Source organism: Staurois parvus, unplaced genomic scaffold (genome assembly GCF_062004578.1).
Source record: "Staurois parvus isolate SC_StPar_1 unplaced genomic scaffold, SC_StPar_1.0 ptg000153l, whole genome shotgun sequence".
NCBI classification, from domain to species: Eukaryota; Metazoa; Chordata; class Amphibia; order Anura; family Ranidae; genus Staurois; species Staurois parvus.
The window spans coordinates 9,706,236-9,724,706 of NW_028317949.1; the positions used below are offsets into that span (position 1 = coordinate 9,706,236).

The 18,471-nt window shown below is 39.7% G+C and overlaps 1 protein-coding gene across 2 annotated transcripts in view; it reads right to left on the minus strand.

The window, feature by feature from the left end:
* The window catches only part of CDH12 (cadherin 12), a 1,084,366-nt gene that overhangs the window by 58,265 nt on the left and 1,007,630 nt on the right, over nucleotides 1-18,471 (minus strand). For both annotated transcript variants that reach the window (XM_089674839.1, XM_089674840.1), the window contains one exon: nucleotides 5,009-5,176. In XM_089674839.1, coding sequence (XP_089530965.1) covers nucleotides 5,009-5,176 — 168 coding nt within the window. The remainder of the gene's footprint in view (nucleotides 1-5,008; nucleotides 5,177-18,471) is intronic.

An 18,471-nucleotide genomic window follows, 5' to 3' on the forward strand; every position in this document is an offset into this window, starting at 1 on the left:
TTCCTAGCTTTACAAAACATTTGCTCTTGTTTTTTTTATTTTATGGTGCTATATAGAGATGGGTAATTTTGCTCTGACAGATAATTTTGTTACATTGTTGAAATACATGCATCTCTGCCACACTGAACCTAAACAGGTGACATATATTGTGTTTGTATTTAAATTGTGTATTTATCTGTTACCTGAATTCCAACAGGATCTATAGACTTAACATGCTCAGATATATTCCAGTGATGCTTTTCCCAATTTATCAATGCAGTCTGCTTCACATTGTGAACACCTGCTATGATTTACATTGTTTTAATCTATGCAGATATTGAATTTGAATTTGTTTCTTTTTTGTTCAGCAGAAATTAAAGAAATGTATTCACTACCAGGTTTATGTTTTTCAAACTTTTTTAAACACATTTTGATTGTTTTTCTTGGGTGTTGTTAGACAAGGTGCTTTTGAAGTGTTTTCCTTCCCAGTGAAGCACCTTGAGTATGGGATGTTGAAGACAGATTGGAATAGGCTGTACTCTAAGGAAGAGTACTTGGAAGAGATAAGGAAAGGGAGAAGAGACAGGATTAAATAGTACCCTGGATCAAAATCAAGGTGCCATATTCTTTATTAATACATACTATTCTGGCAAAATTTTAAGAACAGCAACATTTATTGATGCATAAAGTAGTTTATATGTTATCTATGTGTATGACATTGAATGTTTGACTCTTAATATCATCACAAATTATTACAACTGTTTCAGAAATATTTTTATCACAACATTCATATATAAATGATTAAAAGGGGTGGGAGGGCATGTAGGGCAGCATAGGGAAACCCACTGAACTTTACCAGGAACAAAAATGCTGCATCCATGCAAATATCCACATTGGGCTAGTCAGTGAATTAAAGAGTCCAATCTGGTCTCACACAACTTGTTTCTTTTGTATGGTTAAATTATCTAGCTACAGATTGGAAGAACTGAAGGTGGTTCTTGAATGAATTATTTACAGTAGCTGATTATTCTGGAGAATTTTATTTTAAATTCAGTTGTATCTTCATCTCTGTAATCAAAATAATAATTACATAGTTTTCAACTATTTGCTAAATTTGTACGGTTGCTCACAAACTACTATACTATATACTTTTACTATATAACTGTATTACATAAATGATGAATGCATTTATTATGCCTATCCTAAGACTGAATGAACTGTTCATTTTCTTACAAGTAACATTTTAAAAATACCATGATATCAAAGATAATTTTGGTAGAAAGGTAAAATTCAGGCCACCAAGGGAAAAGTGTGATGTCTAGGTCACTGATATGCATAAAATCAAAAGGATGAATGCAGTTTAAAGGAAAATGCCTCTGGTTACTAATCATTTTGAAGTGCACTAGTTCATCAAGAAAGTAAATTCAAAGTTATTTCATAAATTCAGAATACATCTCCCATACTAAGTAGTTGGAAAATCTCTTCTCTCAGATTTTTAGACTGTCTTAATCTGTGAAAATGTTTTAATTGTCTCTTTTCAAATATTTAAAATATATTCTATGGTTAATTGAACTCAAGATAACTAATTTGTAGTTTTTTTTTTATTTACATGTCATTTATTGTTATATAAGTATTCTGTTTTACAGTACACATTTATTACTGTAAATAATTATCTAAAGTGCATTGTACCGTATTTTTCGCCGTATAAGACGCACCTGACCATAAGACGCACCTAGGTTTTAGAGGCAGAAAACATGAAAAAAAAAAATTCTGAACTAATGGACTGCAGACACAGTACAGGAGATGACCAGAGACTGCGGACAGCACAGGGATGACCAGAGACTGCGGACAGCACAGGGATGACCAGAGACTGCGGACAGCACAGGGATGACCAGAGACTGCGGACAGCACAGGGATGACCAGAGACTGCGGACAGCACAGGGATGACCAGAGACTGCGGACAGTACAGATGACTGCTGACCTTTGGGGAGGTGGGGAGCGGGTACCTGAATTTGACAGGTACCCGCTCTTACTTCCGCAGAGTTTTTGTTTGAGCTTACCTGTTCCTCGATCCAGCCGCGCGCTGTCTTCCCGGCTTCTGTAATGGCGTTCGGCATGACAGCCGGGTGCCCAGTGCGCATGAGCGAGAAGCACTTGTGCTTTGTGATTGGTCTGGCGGCTTCTGGGATCTGTCATGTGTCCCAGGTACCGCCTTACCATTCACAAAAAGCACCGCTTCTTGCGCATGCGCCCTTGGCACCCGGCTGTCATGCCCAGTGCCCACACTACAGAAGCTGGGAAGACAGCGCGCCGCTGGATAGAGGAACGGGTAAGGTCCCGCTGCAGAGCTGAGCGGCCGGCCCGGTATTCTGACACGGCCGCGGTGGAAATACCGGACCGGCCGCTCCATATTCGCTCTATAAGACGCACTGACATTTCCCCCCCAGTTTTGGGGAAGAAAAAGTGCGTCTTATACGGCGAAAAATACAGTACTTTTAGGCCTCATGCACATGACCATACTGAGGCATGATTATGCAGAGCCTGCATAACCACTTTCCTGGGGCCTGAGAATTCTGCAAACAGCCGCTCATTGAGGTAAATTAGAAGATGCTGCTGTACATAGTTATACCTCAGGGGTTTGTGTAAAGCACCCACATGTAGATGGGTGTGTGCTCCAATCCAAATAGTGGCACATAATTGTGTACAGCTGCGTGTTCTAAATCATTTCAATGGGTGGCTGTACATAGCAGTTACAGTGCCCAGGAAAGTGAGTACCAAGGCTCTGAGCACTGTATGGCCCCTGCATGGCCATGTACGTACATGTGAAAACATTAGATGAAATGAGGAGCTATACACATAATTTATGTTGCTGTTCAAAAATTGCTGATAGTCAAGGATAATAACATAACTATACCAAATACTTTTTTTTCGGTTATAAATGTTCTCTTATTTCTGCTTTTATCTTAGCATGGTAATGCTCAGCCCCAGCTATTAAGTTGCCTGTTGATCTTGGTTATAGATTTCTATCCCTATGAATAGTCTGCTGCAAGGTGTAGGACATACAGTAGAATGTGTAAGGATATGTCAATAATTCACTTTAGTAGTTGTATCAGCATAGTTACATGATCAACACTCTCATTTTAAGGAAACATGGCTCCCCTGGATAAATTCCATTTCTTTACAAAACATTGACTATCTCACCAACAGGTCCATTTACCTTTTTTTTTTCTTTTTTATTTGAGTCATCCTTTTTAATATTTAACCTTGGTCTTTGGTATCTAATCTTGGTCTTTGGTATATAATACCTTGTACCCACCTCTATATGCATAATAGCAATGTTGCTTTACAATTTTATAGCAATGTATACCAAGATCCAAAATTATGTCATTAAGGTGTCCGTTTATGACACAGAGAATAGCTGTGATTCAGAGGATCGCAGCTATTCTCTGGTCATTCACAGTTTATAACACTCAGGAGAACATGTTCAGCCCTTCACTGGAGATCTGTATTCTCCCTCCAGATTCTCCAGCCCAGAGCTGGAGAATTGGAGGGACCGCAAACTAAGAAGAGATAATTTACCTCTGCTTAGTAAACTGATCTTTTACTGTAATCTCGCGAGATTATAGTAAAATCAGCCGTTTTCCAGTGTTTGTAGACCGTTCTCCCTTCGTTTGGAGAACTGATCTACATATGCTTCATAAACGGCATTCACAGCAGAACTGTTCTCCAAGAATGCCGGAGAACTGAGCAGAGATCTATTACTGCTGGTTCATAAACGGACACCTTAGTGTATTTACTCTACTTATGGGCTCTACTATAAATCTAAGCCTCATCCTTTTTTCTTTTTGTAAGTTCTAATGATGACAATCTTAATAGAAAATATATTATATAAAAAAGGGTAACAAATGTTCCCAATGACAATCCATAATTAATCACATCATGTTTCTCCACAACCACCACAACCCAAAGCTCACAGCACTACACTACTAAATGACAGTTCCCCAGCACTGCTGCAATGTAAACAACAGTTCGCTCAATAGACAACATAATTGAACAAATATGTTGTTATTATTGTTGTTGTTATGTCACTTTTAAAGGACTACACCATACTATTTTGGGACTTCATATGTGGCTTTAAGACATCCTCCAAGCATGTTATTTAAAGGTTTTTGCATTTTCATTGTTGCCTTTTAAGCCACATGAAAAGACACATTATCTTAAATGTTTTATTTAATTATTTTCTATTATTATTAATATTATTTTACATTAGTATTGACTGCCATGACAGTGCCCAGCTGCCCTTGGCCTTTTTTTTTTACCAAAGGTTTGCAAATGAAAATGGCTGAAAAATGAAAACATTTGCTCCCATAGTTTATTTAGCTACTACAGATATTTATATAGCAACATCACTTTAGCATTTACATACTTTTTGTTCACATAAGTCCCTGCCCTCAAGTGGTTTAAAATGTAATGTCCCTAGCTCACATAATCTATACTAGGGCCAATGTATACAGGAGGCTATTAACCTACAATTACTGTATGTCTTTGGAAAGGTATCAGCAAACCTCTGCTGGTATATACATTTTAAACTGAGGAGTGAGGACATGTATAGCAATATCATTTACCTCCTAAGCAATAGTAATCTATCATTAACAATACTTTACATAAACCATTCTTCCAAATTCCTTGGATGCCTAAAACCTTTTCAAAGACAAAACTTTCACTAAAATGTGTCCAAATTTTTTTATTCAGACTACCATTCCTTACGGGATGGAGACTTTTAAAAGACCCATAGAGTGAATATCTGATCTGATTCATGCAAAAGGAAAAACATGTAAAATGTCCCTTGTTACACCCTTACCTTGTTACACCATAAGATTATAAGTTTTTGCTACAAGTGTGCATTTTGCTTTCAATATTTATCTAGATTATATAGATTTTAGATTCGTAATATGGAAAAGTAATGAAAACATTATACTTAAAAGTATATATGAGCTAATCTTGCAAAAAAACATGCAAAAGCACCTACTTTTTGGAAATCGAGGGGGATTGTCATTAACATCAGTGAGCGTAATATTAACAGTTGTAGTTCCTGCTAAACCTCCTAGTTGCCCTCCCATATCCTTGGCTTGTATAAGGACTTGATACTGTTCTTTGACTTCTCTGTCCATGTTTGGTAAAGCTGTTCTGATGACACCTTTAAAATAAATAAAACACAATTACAGCCACAATTAAGCATTTACATTCCACATTATTCAAATTTTAAAATTAACAAACAATTAATATGAAAATGTGCAATGGCAAATAGTCTTCCTGTCTAGTATGGCCCACCATGTGCACCCAGACCTTGTAGATGGCCATGTTTTCTAAACTCAGTAGGACGTTTTTATTTTTTTTTGTTATGAAATGCACATTCATTAAGTACTGTTTGAAAAAGTTTTTTTTTTTGTTTAAACATTTCTTTCTAAAGATGTGTTTTGCCCAGGTTTTATTGCAGTTGTTCCCAGCAACACCTGGGATGGTCACTCTCCTGTCATTCTGTTCAGCTGATGAAAGCATGTGACTCGTACTCCAGATGTCTTCTTAAAAAGAACCTGTCATTTGGACTATGTTCTCACATAGGAGACTTGTGAGCCTTCATGTGATAATAAGGGTAAAATTAAAAAAGAAAAAATATATTTTTTTAATAAAAAAACAAAAAAAATTAAAAGCCCCCCCCCCCACTCCTACTTATATACCCACATGAACACAAATTCACACTCACATACCATTACATATTGCTCAGTAAGAGAACTCATTTTAGGCCCATTCTTCATGGCTAACTCTGAACTGATGAGCTATGAGGGCTTTTAAAGTGTTTCCCATGGCACCATAGTTTCTTATTTTTTATGGGGGCATGTCATTTTGCTGCTTGACACATTTAGTATCTATTTACTCAACACAACCTCATCTTTTATATGTTACAAAAAATGTGGTATTATTTTGTGTTCATGTGCATTAAAATGTATTTGAATCTTTTTACTAAATATACTGGACTACTATCATATTTTATGGCATAAAAATTGCAACTGCAACCATTTTATCCCAAGGGATCTCTGCTTTCAGAAAATGTGTAATGTCTTGGTGTTTCAGACCTAAAATGTGCACTTAACATGTTTTTAAAAAAAAATCAAAGGCTGCATGGACTCATTTCAGTTTTCTGTGTGAGAGGGGGTGTAACTGTTTTGCAGTCAGACATGTCACTCTATGTTGTCACCACTATATTGCACCAAACTGCAATGTTTGCTAAGAAAAACAAGTATGACTATTTAAAAAAAAAAGAAAAAGAAACCTGTTCCTACCAAAGATAAAATATGGTCTATCATGAGACCTCTCTTTACTGCCCATTTGTGCTTACAGGATCCCTCCTGGTCATTAGTGCTGGACTCCCTATTCCTTCTGTGGACTACCCAATGCACATAGCATCACTTAAGGCCTCACATCAATGCACACATGCTCCTCTGCTAAATTACCCTCCTGCAAGTTTTCATTACACATTGAACTACCTATTAATATGTGTTCTCCAACTATGGAAACTCTGAAAATTATAGAGTTAGGGTATATACAAAGGTCCCATGACATGGGTAGTGTGGCTTACGCATATATTTGCAAATGTGTGCAAACAAAACCCCCTGTTTTTAACGTAAAATGTTAGACGGGGCAATTTTGTTTGTTTTTCGGGATGCCTGGTAAGTGTGCTGGTAAAACTCTTGTTTGTTTGCGACTTTAATATACATTGGTGTAATCACAATATCTGCTACCTCCTATATCTATATGTTGATCATATAATAATATCTTTTAGCTCCCTTTGTATAGAGTATAATTTAAAAGGCATGGATTTCTTCAGTCACCTCCAGTTACTCCAGTTACCCCACTTATTTCACTCAACTGCATTGTCAGAGACAGATTCTCTACCACTGCACATCCATCCATTCTATTGTAGATCTAAGTATCCTAAGAAAGGCATCTTGCTATTTTACTTACCCATACACTCCCAGATAACGGCTTTGCATAATTGGGAGCTGGATGAATCCTTCTTGCCCCTAATGTGGCAAAAGGCATTTGCAGGTACTTATGCTGTATCCCATCCCACCAACTGGGCACTCTTCCTAAAAACACTACATTGTTGGTATCTGATGCCTTACAAGATATATACCCTGACCATTGCCCAACCTGTTGGAGACAATGTGGTGATAAAGGATCCCTTGCCCATACCTTATGGTATCATAAATCTTTCCATTCCTACTGGCATCAAGTTTTCTCTCTCATTTCAACCATGACAATAATGCATATTGCACCAAACCCTGCCCTTGCACTTTATGCACATTGGGACAAAGACCTTACTATCCAGCTCCAGATCTATTTTTTTTTTTTTGTAATAACAATTTTTATTGATTTTCAAAAATATACAAACAGTATGTTTAAGAAAAAAAAAAAAAAGGATAAGAAAAGAAAACAAGCAAAATAGAAAGTTACATCGATGGCAAAACTGCGTAAGGACAGGACCAACAAAAACATAAAATAACAATGTGAAGGTTATCAGGACCTTACATTTTGGGCCGGCATAGAGGAAATGAAGGTATCCCATGGGAGCCAAATCATCTCAAACACAGCAAACAAACAATTATGTAGTGCAGTCAAGTATTCCATCTGTCTAACATCAGCAATAAGTTTGTACAGAATCGCCATTGAAGGAGGGGTAGAAGACAACCAACACATAGGAATGCTTCTCCTAGCCGCCGTCAGAACATGTACAGCAAGTTTTCCGGATGGTTTAGGTAAACCCGGAAATGGTAGACCTAGCAAAAAATGTAGTGGATCAAATGGGAGAGAGGTACGCATTAGTGATTGTAACAGGGAGAGAACATCTTTCCAGAAAGGAGTAATGGAGCTGCATGTCCAAAAGATATGGTAGAGAGAACCCTGGTCTCCACCACAGCGCCAGCAGGCAGGAGAAGCATTCGGATTATAAGCATGAAGAACTTCAGGTGTTTTGTACCATAACATCATGAGCTTGTAAATATTTTCCTTAAAAACCACACAAACAGAAGATCTAGATGCATTTTCCCAAATTTTCTTCCACGTTAATAGATCAATATCACATTGTACGAATTGAGACCACCTACGCATGTAAAGGTGAGTGGCATTGGACAAGGAGGGGGTATCTAGAAGTAGTTTATATGTGTTAGAAATAATACCCCTTTGGTGGGGGCCCTGCATACATAAACGTTCAAAGGAAGTAGGCTTCCCCAGGGTTAATGAGGGTGATAAGGTAGAAAAGAAGTGGCGTATTTGAAGGTAAATATATAGGTGTTGAGAAGGTAGAAGAGATTTTTTCTGGAGATCTGGGAATGAGTGTAACTTACGAGTCACCGGGTGTACCAAGTGACGCAATTGAAAAAGGTTAGCTGCTACCCAAAGAGACATCCGGGACATGGCCATATTATCTGGAAGATTAGGGTTATGGAGAATATTTGTCAGTGGGGAGCAATCAGAGGCCAGTGTAAATTTAGCCTTACATTTCCGCCAAACAGCCAGAGAAAAGTGCATGGGACCAAGGAATAGGTGGCGAAAAGAAGAGACATCCACTGTTGAGGTCGACCAAAGGAGGGAACATGGATGAGCCGGAGACAATTGTAAAGATTCAATCTCAGCCCACGTGTTGGGAGGATAGTGAGTAGACCATGACATGAGAAAACGAAGATGAGTTGCATAGTAGTATGTTATTATATCCGGTACCCCCAAGCCCCCCCTAGAACGCGGAGAAAGCAAAACAGAACGTGCAATCCTGTGCCGCTTGTTGTGCCAAATAAAATGCAGGAAAGATTTCTGGAGGGAGTGAAGTTTGGACATAGGAACGGGAACGGGGAGAGTCGCAAACAGGTATAACAGTTTGGGTAACACGGTCATTTTTAGTACATTAATGCGTCCGAGAAAAGAAATGGGCAGGGCATCCCAGTGTTTCAGAGAACGAGAAATTGCTATAAATAATGGGGGGAAATTGGCCTCGTATATGGATTGGTAAGAGGAAGTCAGATTAGTACCTAAATATTTTAAAGAGTGGGTGCACCACCGGTAGGGTAAGGCTTCCTGAAGCGAGGATAAAACGCCAGAAGGGACATGTATCGGAAGTGCCTCAGTTTTAGACGTGTTAACTTTGTAGCCAGATATGGCCCCAAATTGTTTCAAGGTCTTATGCAAAATCGGTAGGGAGGTATGAGGACTCGCAAGCGTGAGGAGGATGTCATCAGCAAACAGCGATAATTTGTATTCATGGTTATGGGATCGTATCCCGCGAATATCCGGATTCGACCTTATGGCGATGGCTAATGGTTCCAGACAAAGAATGAACAGTAAAGGAGAGAGTGGGCAACCCTGGCGTGTACCATTTGACATCTGAAAGGGGAGTGAAAAAAAAGAGGCTAATCTGACCTGCGAAAAGGGGGAAGAATAAAGGGCCTTCAAGGCTGCTACAAATGGACCCCTGAAACCATATCTTTCCAAGACCATGAACATGTAAGGCCAACTTAAACGGTCAAAAGCTTTTTGAGCATCTAAACTTAATAATATAGCGGGGGTGGAGGATCGGTTAATCAAGTCAACCAGATCAATGGATCGCCTGGTGTTATCTGCAGCGTGTCTGTGAGGTACAAAGCCCACTTGGTCCCTGTGTATGAGTTTGGAAATAATTCCAGACAGTCGGTTGGCCAAGATTTTAGTGAAAATCTTGTAATCGGAGTTAAGTAGGGCAATGGGGCGGTAGTTGTCTACTATAGAGTGATCTTTATCGGGTTTGGGGATAACCGAGATATATGCTCGGGAGAATTCAGTCTGGGGTGTGACCCCCTTGAAAAGATCTCGATAAAAGGAGAGGAGATGAGGAGCCAGGATACCAATAAAAGATTTATAGTAGGAGTAGGGCAATCCGTCCGGTCCTGGGGCTTTACGAGAGGGAAGATGTTTAAGTGTGTCAAACAATTCCTCTGGCGTAATATCAGCGTTAAGGGTGGCAATGTCTGAGGGTGAAAGACTCGGAAGTGACAGGGGGTCAAAAAAATTATCAAAAGATAACTGTGTGAGGGGCGGGTGAAGGTCTGGGGTCAAACAGTTATAAAGATTCTTATAGTATGAGCCAAAAAGGGATGCCATGACCTGAGGATCATAGGTAGGGCTTCCATTTGGTTGGATTAAAAGATCAGGCATCGTGTCAGGAGACTGAACTTTGAGTCGATTGACTAACATACGATGAGGTTTGTTGGAAAATTCGTAAAATTTTTGCTTAACCCATAAGAGGGATTGCGCAGACTTACTAGAGTCAAGAGTTTTAATGCGGTCACGTAGAGATGTTACCTTCCGGAGCCCAGAAATGGACGGCTTGGCCAACAACTGTCGTTCTGCCAAAGACAGTTGATGGATGAGAGAAGCCCTAGCACTCGCTGAAGATTTTTTTAAACGAGAACCCATAGAAATACAGAGTCCTCAAAATACCGCCTTATGAGCCTCCCATAGGGTTGAGGAAGAAGCTACGGAGCCAACATTGTGGGTGAAATAGGTATCAAGTCCCCGTGACAGTTCATCCCTAAGATGTTCTGTAGAAAGAAAGGTCTCATTAAGGCGCCAATGACATGGTTTGGGTATAATAGGAGGGAAAAAAAGGTTTAAAGTCAGAGAGGCATGGTCAGACCAGGTAATGGGGTTGATTTCAGAGGCGACCAGGAGTGGAAGAAGTGGGGCAGAGATAAAAAAATGATCTAGGCGGGAAAAACTACTGTGAGGGGTGGAGTAGAAAGTAAATTGTTTATGGAGGGGGTGTTTAATCCGCCAGGCATCAAAGAGACGATGCTCCCTTATCAGTCTACAGAAAGATTTTGAAGAGGAGCATTGCCGCTTCGAGGGTGTGGACTCGAAAAGAACTTTCCTGTCTTTATGGGGGGAAAAAACCAAGTTGAAATCGCCCCCAACAATCACATGCGAAATGGGAAAGGAATCTAAGTTGGCGAGTGTTTGTGAAAGAAATTGCAATTGACCCGAATTTGGGGCGTATAGATTCAACAAAACAAGGGGAGTGTCACCAAGCATACATTCCAAAATAATAAAGCGACCCTGTTGGTCAACCCTGGAGGAAACAACCCGAAGGGAGCAGTGAGACCTAATCAAAATTGCCACCCCAGCCTTTCCGGAAGGATCAAAGGCCGAATAGGCTTGAGAAAAAAATCTCGAGGCAAAACGGAAGGAGCCAGTTGATTTGAAATGGGTCTCCTGGACAAAAATAATGTCTGCTCCTGAGGATCGAAATTCCCGCAAAGCCATCCAACGTTTTTGAATGGAATTGAGACCCTTGACATTATATGACAAAAACCTCAAAGCCATTATAAAATAATAATAAATTAAGCACATGTATTAGCATGAGAAATGCATAATATACCATCGATGTAAAAAAATGGAGAACAAAAAACATTAAACTAACACAAGAAAGAACAAACACAGTAGTTGACATAAGTATCCGCAAGGATATAAACTTGGGAGCAACAATTTGGCCCAAGTCGTCTAGGCCTATGGCTAGACAAAATCGGGAGCAACACGACAACCAAGACATCAGGGAGATCGCCAAACCCGGCCAGAAAAAACAAAAGTGAAAAAAAAAACAAAAAAAAAAACAAACACCCAACAATGGTTCGGCCGGCCAGAAATGAAAAACCTGTGGAAAAAAACATGTATAAACCAGGAGGGAAGGATCGGCATCGAAGTCACTTCGGAGAAGCACCCCAGGGAATCAACAGACAGGCGGATCAGTTGTCCGAGGATGTCGTGGACGTTGTGGGGTACGTGAGAGCCTCTTCCGGCCTCTGTGGACTGGAGTCCAGATCTTGTTGGGGGTGGCAGATGGACGGACTGGAGTGGGTGGCAGAGGGGTCATGTCATCTGACAAAGGTGGAAGTCCCAGGCGCTTAAAAAAAGAATCCGCCTCATGAAGATCACGGAGCACAACTTGAGTATTGTCCCTAGTTACGATCAGCCTGAAGGGGAACCCCCACCGATAAAGGACACGGTGTTGCTGGAGGTGTGAGGTGATCGGCTTCAGAGCTCGCCGCTTGGCCAGGGTAATCGGGGACAGATCGCAGAAGAGTCGGAGTCTGTCACCTTTAAATTCCAGAGATGGCTTGTGGCGAACTGCTGATAATAAGGCTTCCTTGCTTTGAAAAAAATGGAAGCGAACAATGACGTCGCGAGGTCTGGTGCCTTCAACAGGTTTTGGGCCCAAGGAGCGATGAGCCCTGTCCATACGCCAATCAGCTTCTGGAACCAAGGGAGCAGTTGCGGTGAAAAAGGATAATAGGTGACGGTGTAGTTGTGCATCATCAATAGATTTGGACATACCGCGTATACGGATATTTTGGCGCCGTTCCCTGTTTTCCAAATCCTCTTGTTGGAGCTGCATTTGGGACATGGAATGTTTCAAATACGCGTTGTCCTCTTCCAGAACATGAACGTATTGCACCAAATCATCAAACTCAGTTTCCAATTTATCCGTGCGGTCACCAATCTGCGCTATTTCCCCTCTGAGATCCAACGCCAGTTTTCCAATTTCAGTGGAAATGGATGCGGTGATATTGCGTAAGAATATTTGCAATTTATCATCTAGCGCTGAAATTGTGAGAGAAGATGATGTGACAGCCTGCTGGGAAATCTGGGTGGAGGGGTGTTGATTGCTTGGGCAGGATGAACTATTGCCCCCCCAGTTATATTCTGGGGATCAGGATCCTCCATCTGGGGCTGGAGCAGGGCAGAGGCAGTCAGAGGAGCTGTAATGCTTGAGGGTGCAGTACCCTCCGTGACCACCGGGAGTCCAAGATCGTTCCCTGGGTTCCTGGACATGCCAGACGCCGGGGATTGCGGCCTGGATAGGAACCGCCGAAGCGGTGACGGCCGCGGATCCTGTGGCTGCGGGGAGGGGGGCTTCCAGCGCCCTATCTTCCCCATAAAGGGCTCGTTCTGGTGCCGTGCCAGGTGCAGAGGGTGTATGACTCACCCGGAGCTGAAGGAAGGCAGTGGCGCGTGACGGGTGAGTCCATGCTGGCCGGGGATGAGCGGAGCTCAGGGATTACACAGCCGCCATCGTCCCTGGTCGCGCATGCGCCCCCAGCCCATTTCCAGATCTATTGTTATTCACTTATTGTTGGCTGCAAAGTGAGCATCACAAGATTATGGTACTCTCCAACTCCACCCTCTGTTGCTAACACGATTGCTGACCTAAATTTTCGGTGTGACATGAAAGGAATAATTGCCCATAAAAATCTAAATCTGCAGAAATTTTTGTCAATATGTTTCTGATGGTTGTCTCATACCATATGCACAGTTACTGGTTGTTGATTAAATTTAATGTTTGTGCTTGTAATGGCTGGTTTCAGCCCACGTACATTCTTAACCCGATATGCACCCCCTTCACCCCTTCCCTTCCCACTCTCCCCTCGGTTTACCCTCCTTCCTCTTTTCCTGCTCTATGTCCTCCCCTGCTGTTGTTTTATCTCTCTAGAGCTAATTTTTATATGGTACTTTATTGCATTGTCAGATCTTTTCTGTTGTTTAAAACTTCAAAAAAGGTCATTGAACATTAAAAAAAACCTGTAGCACTGACAAGTTGTGACACTGTACAGACACTGCTGCTCTCACTCAGTGAGAAGCAATTCTTCTGTACAGCCCAATCTTCAGATTTTCAACTAGTGCTAAGGAGAAATAAAAGCACTGTAAATATTATTGCTTAGCAATATAGGCTTTTGGAAATTTGCTTAAAGATTCTGCTTATTTCTAAGTTGAGCTGAAATGGATTTTAAATGTATCATATTGCTTAAAAATGCTCTACGCTATATTTACGAAACAATATTTTATGATGATAATTTCTTCACTTTTGTGCCTACATGCTCCCTCTTTATTGTATATATGAGAAGTTACTAAAAGACTAGCAGTCATTCCCATAGTTGAATGAAAGTCTTGAGATTACATCCCATTTGCCTAGAGCTAGTTAAAGGATAAATTCAACTTTAAGAAAAAAATAATACATGCATATATTTTTGCAGGGAAAAAATGTGCATTTGTTTAGTATTTTTCCACAATAGCCTGCATTCACCCATGGTCAGTGGACTGTGGGTGCAATGTCAGGGTTCTGCCGATGCTTCTTCTAACTCTCTGCACATACCTCGGTATGATGCAATATGATGCTCCTGCAATGCAAATAATAAACAGTATTGCCATGCACAATATATATTACAAAATGTTGTATAGCTAATATGTGAAGTCCAAAATCCAAAAAATTGCCATTATAAATAATATATAAACATCCTTCTCTATATATGTAGTGATCCTCCACTCCACTACTATGTCCTCCACGGACATACATATATACTCTCACCTCCTGTATATGACCTCTTACTTTAGGTCAAATAGTGCTTTTTCTCTTTAACCACTTCCCAACCGCCCTATAGCAGAATTACTGCAACAAGACTGTGCAAAATCACTTATACTGTATATACGCGTTTTTGCATTCCCGGGTAGGGGGCGCACGCTGCCCTACCCACACCACCATTGGTGGCTACAGATGTCGATTCCCTGCCGGCACCTGGCGATCGCCGAGTAAAATTGGCAGGGCAGAGACCTGTGTGTAAACAGCACATGTCTCTCTCCTGCCAGCAGTAACATGCTGCTATTTATTTCTCTGCACAGCAGAGAAATACACAGCAGTATGTTTCCCCAGAAAAACACACACAGTTAACCCTTTGATCACCCCAGATGTTAACCCCTTCCTACCCAGTGTCATTAGTACAGTGTCAGTGCTTTTTATTAGCACAGATCACTGTATCAGTGTCATTGGGATGTCAGTGGCAGTTAGTCAGTTCCCCCCCCAGTGTCAGAATTCCCACCGCAGTCCCGCAATAAGTCAGCCATTACTAGTATAATAAATAAATAAATAAAATTACAGTATATACCGCCATTTGTAGTCATTATAAATTTCACGTGAACCAATTAATTTACACGTATTGGGATTTCTTTTTAGCAAAGACATGTAGCAGAGTACATTTTGGCCTAAATTTATGATGAAATTTGATTTTAAATTTTTTTTTACTGTTTTATAGCAAATAGTCAAACATATTGGTTTTTTTTTTAAAAATAATTTCTAAATTGTTTCTTCGTCTATAGCGCAAAAAATAAAAAATGCACAGGTGATCAAATACCACCAAAAAACCCTGTGGGAAAGAAAGGAAGTACATTTCATTTGGGTGCAGTATTGCATGACCGCAAAATTTTCAGTTAAAGTAACACAGCACCCTATCACAAAAAATGGCCTGGTTAGGAAGGGGGGTAATTCCTCTGGAGGGCAAGTGGTTAACCTGGGTAGGTATAGCCCCCTGTACCCTCCAGCACCCAGTCCCTGATTTACTTCAATCCAGATCCATCCTTTTGAATCACATATGATATATCCTTCAAATTTTCATGAATGCCATCATAGCTCATCAACTGTATCCGCCAATATTTATTAAAAATAATGTATTAAACTTACAAAGAAAGTGCCCAACTGTAGCACTGCAGTAAAGACCTTCTGTTCCCATAAAAACAAGCTTCCTTGGTCACTCACAAAATGGCGGCTCACAAACATCCAGGTGTGCTGCTTGATGTCATCGGCCCACCCTAAGCGTTACATCACAACATATGATTTCATCAGGTTATAGCCATTGGATGTAATGCTGCTTATTTATATTCCACACCTATATGGTTTCCGTGGTAATGATCCAAAACCAATTGTGGTCGCCATTTTCTTGTAATCTTATGGATAACAACAGCCATGATTCTGAAGGTTAATCAACTGTATTTGCTAGCTCATCTTCTGAGGTGGGAATGCTAATCTTAAACACACTAATTGTGATACAACAATCTCCCAAATGAATGCACATACCCTATACTTAATCAACCTAGGTATCTTCATTACCACTGCTCTCCTGTATATCTACTTTACCATATATTATTACTGCTACTCTCCTTCATATCTACTATATCTACTCATATCCATATAATAAATTATATACATAACCTACTACATGTGCAAATAAATATACACAAGATGCAGTATTATGTGCACCAGTATAAAGTATAAAAATTCATATACAGTATAAAATGAATATAAATTATTCTAAAATAAAAAATTAAAACGAATACCAGAAAAAATATAAAATGTAAAATGAAATTACCCACAAAGTATTCCTCCCTACTGAAATATGTCTAGTGGGTGCATACACCCTGTGCTCTATTCTATCTTGTATGTAATATTGATTAAGATTTTTCTATAAAGCGGAGTGGATAAAGGTGGAGGAACACACAGATGAGGGTGTTCATTAGCACATTGTAGTGGAGTGGAGGATCACCACATATAATGAGAAGGATTTATAAATATTGTTTAAAAGAACAATTTTTTTGATGTTGGACTTCACATATTGGCTATACAACGTTGTGTAATATATATAGTTTATGGTAATACTGTCTATTAATTGCATCTCAGGAGCATCACATTACTTGGCACTTTATTTTGATTCAACTGTAGTATATGTGGGAACGCATATGGTGTCAGCAGCAATATATCATATGTGAGATAAAAGGTTGGGATTAATTTCGCTGAAGTACACTCTACACATACCTCTGTATGGGCTTTCAGTTACAGAGCTGAAGAATGTGTCAAGATACTATGGGGTAGATGATTATCACACTTATGAGCTATTGATAACTACAAGTCTTACTGCAGAATTGTAGTTTGCTTATTCACAGATCTTTGTGAATGAATGACTATAGTGTGAGGGTGGACAGTGGCAAAATCACTAAAATCTCAGTGCTCACTTTGTTTTACAACTCTGTTAATGTGGAAAAAAATAACATTCATTACTGTTTGGCTAACCCTAATAGAAAAAAGTCCTCTTAAAAGATCAATCCACCTAAAGTAACACTTTAGCTTCCTTTAAGGTGATAGGACGTTAAAATACAAGACTATTTCTAACATTTCTAAACATGAGATCTCTGTTCTTGAATATCTAGGTCTGAACACCTTCCATAGTCATTATGAGTCTCCTACTCTACCTGATGGATTTGTATTTAGCTTATAATATAGAACATGCAACGGGAGCAATGAGACACAGCAAAATTAGTGGTAACACTCAAAAACTGAAGTTAAGCAAACAGAGTGCTAGCATCTATATAAGATAGAGAGATTGGGAAGTTTTAGTTTTGGAGAAAGAAACTGAACTGCTATCTGTTTTTTATTACTATCTGGGACTCTGTTTCAGAGAATTTCTACCTCTTTCTGTTCTGGTGACAATGGTTTTACCATACAGTAAATGAGGGAAAATCTGCAAAAAGGACAGTCAGCAATAAAAAGCTAGTGGAGGATTCTAGTCTTCCCTTGAAAATGCTGAAAGTACAGGTGAAACTCGAAAAATTTGAATATCGTGCAAAAGTTCATTTATTTCAGTAATGCAACTCAAAAGGTGAAACTAATATATGAGATAGACTCATTACATGCAAAGCAAGATAGTTCAAGCTGTGATTTGTCATCATTGTGATGATTATGGCTTACAGCTCATGAAAACCCCAAATCCACAATCTCAGAAAATTAGACTATTACATGCAATCAATAAAATTTTCTGTATGGTACAATATTGTAAGCAGGAGAAAATTAGGGGAACACAGCTCTGAATAGAAAATCCTTCCCCACAATCTAAAATAAGAAAAATGTTTCAATTGACATGCACTCTATTCCTCTAAATCCTAAAAGTTCTCACTAGTTCCTCCACTCACCACTCTGCAGTGATGTGAGGTCATGGGGATAAACCGGTGGAACCAGTGAGAGAAGTGGTGGACTTAGGTGGTTGACACTCAAGAAAGTATGGTTATTGATAGTGTGGGTTTTCATTGCTTTTTTTTACAGCTAAAAAGAGTCTCTTTTTGCAATGGGGTCGCATTAAGCTGCTGGAAGATATTTTACTTTGTCTGCCCAAATTCAATAATATACCATTCCGTTATACTTTATACACCATTCTTGAACTATTATTGTTTTCTTAGAAAGGCAATTTTTTATTATGGAAACTATTTAGATCAGTTTGTGGCACATAGGGGTGTGTTAGTAAAGCATTTGTAGAGCTGTTGACCCTGTGAAACTGCAAGTACAGTTGTTCTATGCAAATGAGGGAAACATATAAATAAAAACTCTGAACTTAGTGTAACAACATGAAAATACAATGGGCAGCATTACTCTATAGTTGACAAGATACAGCAACTGATATAGGAGGAGTACAGGTACAAGACAAGAAGAGAAGGAAAGTGCAGCAGTAATGCTAGCCGAAGCCACTAAATGGCCTGCACAATTCTTTACAGCTTTTCACAGATTTATCTAAGCGCACTGTGCAACTCAGGAAAAAT